Genomic DNA, 2,130 nt, shown 5'->3' on the forward strand with positions numbered 1-2,130 from the left:
CTAAACTATGAGATAGTGATAAGAAAGGGGGTCGAACCCACAGAGAACTAGAAGGCTAAATCTACTAAGATTGAGATGAATGTTGTTTTAAAAAAATCAAATTTGTAAAATCCAGATTTAAAATTAAAACTAAGTAAAACAATTAAAAAGAATAAGAAAGAGAAGAAGCTATCCTTAGGTCTCAAATCCATTTTGGTATTATTACCAATTTCTGGGTCATACTTCGGTTCACTAAAACTACAAGTTCCAATGCAATCACAAAAACATAATATTTGACTACACTAAGCATAACCTGTCCTGTCAAACACTATTGTTTATCGCTTCCTCTTAGCACGTTTAGTTCGATTGGTTAAAGGCTATCATTAGCGTATTACCGAAAATCACATGAAATACCATTGTTTGAATAAAATAATTGCATCACAGAAACAATTATTCTAAACTAATTTATCAATTAAAAATCATCCACAATGGGAGGGGTCTTTAACATCAAACAACCAAGTATAAACTTAAACCAGAAATTAAATAACAATACTCAAATTTCATCTAGACCTAAAGATAGAAAGGAACTTAGCCGTTCATGGTGCTAATAGATTTTGCATTAAAAGGGTAAGACAACTTTTACTATAATAATTAAAAAAAAAAAAAAAAAAAAAAAAAAAAAAAAAAAAAATACAAAAACAAAAGGATTTTGAAAATTGAATTCCTTGATAGGACAAATCTTGATTTGTGATTCGCCTTCGTTTAAAAGAGGTAAGTAGTTTTGCATAAATTATTTACATTTTTTTATTATTATCAAAGAGAATGATAGCTTTAATTGTTGAAAACTTTAATTTTGTGGAGGGACATGGATGTTGGTGGTGTTCTTGAGGGCCGTGATGAGGATGAGGGCTTGGTTTCTGAAGGTGCTGCTCGTGAGAACCTTGATCATGGTCCTGTACAGCCAGAGGTTGCTTTGGTGCAGGAAAATCAACCTCCAAGGAGGTCCTATGTGAAAGTTGTGGCAAATGCTTCTTGGCCTGCCATAGACTCTCTCCCTGAACTGATTCAAGCTGGTAACATCCACAGAATCGTCATTCCGCAGCAGGATTATGAATCCAAACGTCAGGTATTCCGATTTGCTCTGATTGGGAGAGTCAACTTTAGGCTAGTCTCCCTTGACTATCTGAGAAAAGAAGCTGCTGAGAAATGGAACTTGAATCAAGGAGTCACAATGCCCCCCCTTGGGAAAGGATATGTAATCTTTGAGTTCCATTGTGAAAGAGACAAAGCTGCTATATGGAAGAGAAGCCCTTTCAAACTAGGTGGGCAATTGATTAGGTTTCAACATTGGACACCTGATTTTAACATATATGAAAAGCAAGCTCAGGCCAAACTCATATGGGTGCGATTTCCAGATCTTCCCCTGGAATATTGGTACGAAAACGTTCTTCTCTCCATCGCCAAGGTAGTGGGACGTCCTATGGCTCTTGATCAGCATACCAGACAAGGCCTGATGGGGTATTACGCCCGTGTCCTAGTGGAGATGGATGTTTCTGATATGCCCACTCGTGTGGACGAGGTCCAAGTTGAGAGATTGGAACCTGACACCTCAAAGATGTTTGGATTCAGACAGAAGGTGGTGTATGAAGATATAGGCGGAAGTTGTGGTTACTGCAAACAATGGGCCACCAAGTCAATGAGTCCAGGAAGAAAAAATTGGCAGATGAGAAGGAGGCATAGATTCACCGGGCAGCCTCCGTTCCTGGTGCCGTCTATGTAGATGATGGAGTCGACTCAGGGCAAGTCAACCCGCAGGATACAAGAAGGCGCTCTATGGAAAGTAATCCTCAGGATCCTATCTCCAATGCAAATAAGGTAACTACTGCTCAATCAAGGGATAATGATCTTCAGATTATCCTGCCCTTTATGAATTCAAATCAAGCCCAGAATGGAAATGCTGCTGAGGTTTCTCCTATTGTCTCTTACAATAATCCCATTCCTTATATGGAGGAGGGAGAGATTGAAGAATCTAGAGCTGGATCCAATGATGGGTCTGGGTCAGAAATGGACTCGGAACAGGATGATTCTGCCACCCCACCAAAAAATGAGATGGAGGTTCCATCTTCTAAGCAAGGCAAAGCGGACCAAATG

The 2,130-nt window shown here is 39.2% G+C and overlaps 1 protein-coding gene across 1 annotated transcript; it reads left to right on the forward strand.

Annotated features, from left to right (window-relative positions):
- The first annotated feature begins 844 nt into the window (after positions 1-844).
- Positions 845-1,759, forward strand: LOC122069993. The gene has a single exon (XM_042634094.1). It carries the CDS (start codon positions 845-847, stop codon positions 1,757-1,759), a length of 915 nt encoding a protein of 304 aa, XP_042490028.1.
- The last annotated feature ends 371 nt before the right edge of the window (positions 1,760-2,130 follow it).

This window comes from Macadamia integrifolia, unplaced genomic scaffold, assembly GCF_013358625.1.
Source record: "Macadamia integrifolia cultivar HAES 741 unplaced genomic scaffold, SCU_Mint_v3 scaffold798, whole genome shotgun sequence".
Lineage (NCBI taxonomy): Eukaryota > Viridiplantae > Streptophyta > Magnoliopsida > Proteales > Proteaceae > Macadamia > Macadamia integrifolia.

What these genes read in the sequence shown, in the direction of transcription:
- LOC122069993 (XM_042634094.1), top strand. Translation starts at nt 845, where the DNA reads ATGGATGTTGGTGGTGTTCTTGAGGGCCGTGATGAGGATGAGGGCTTG.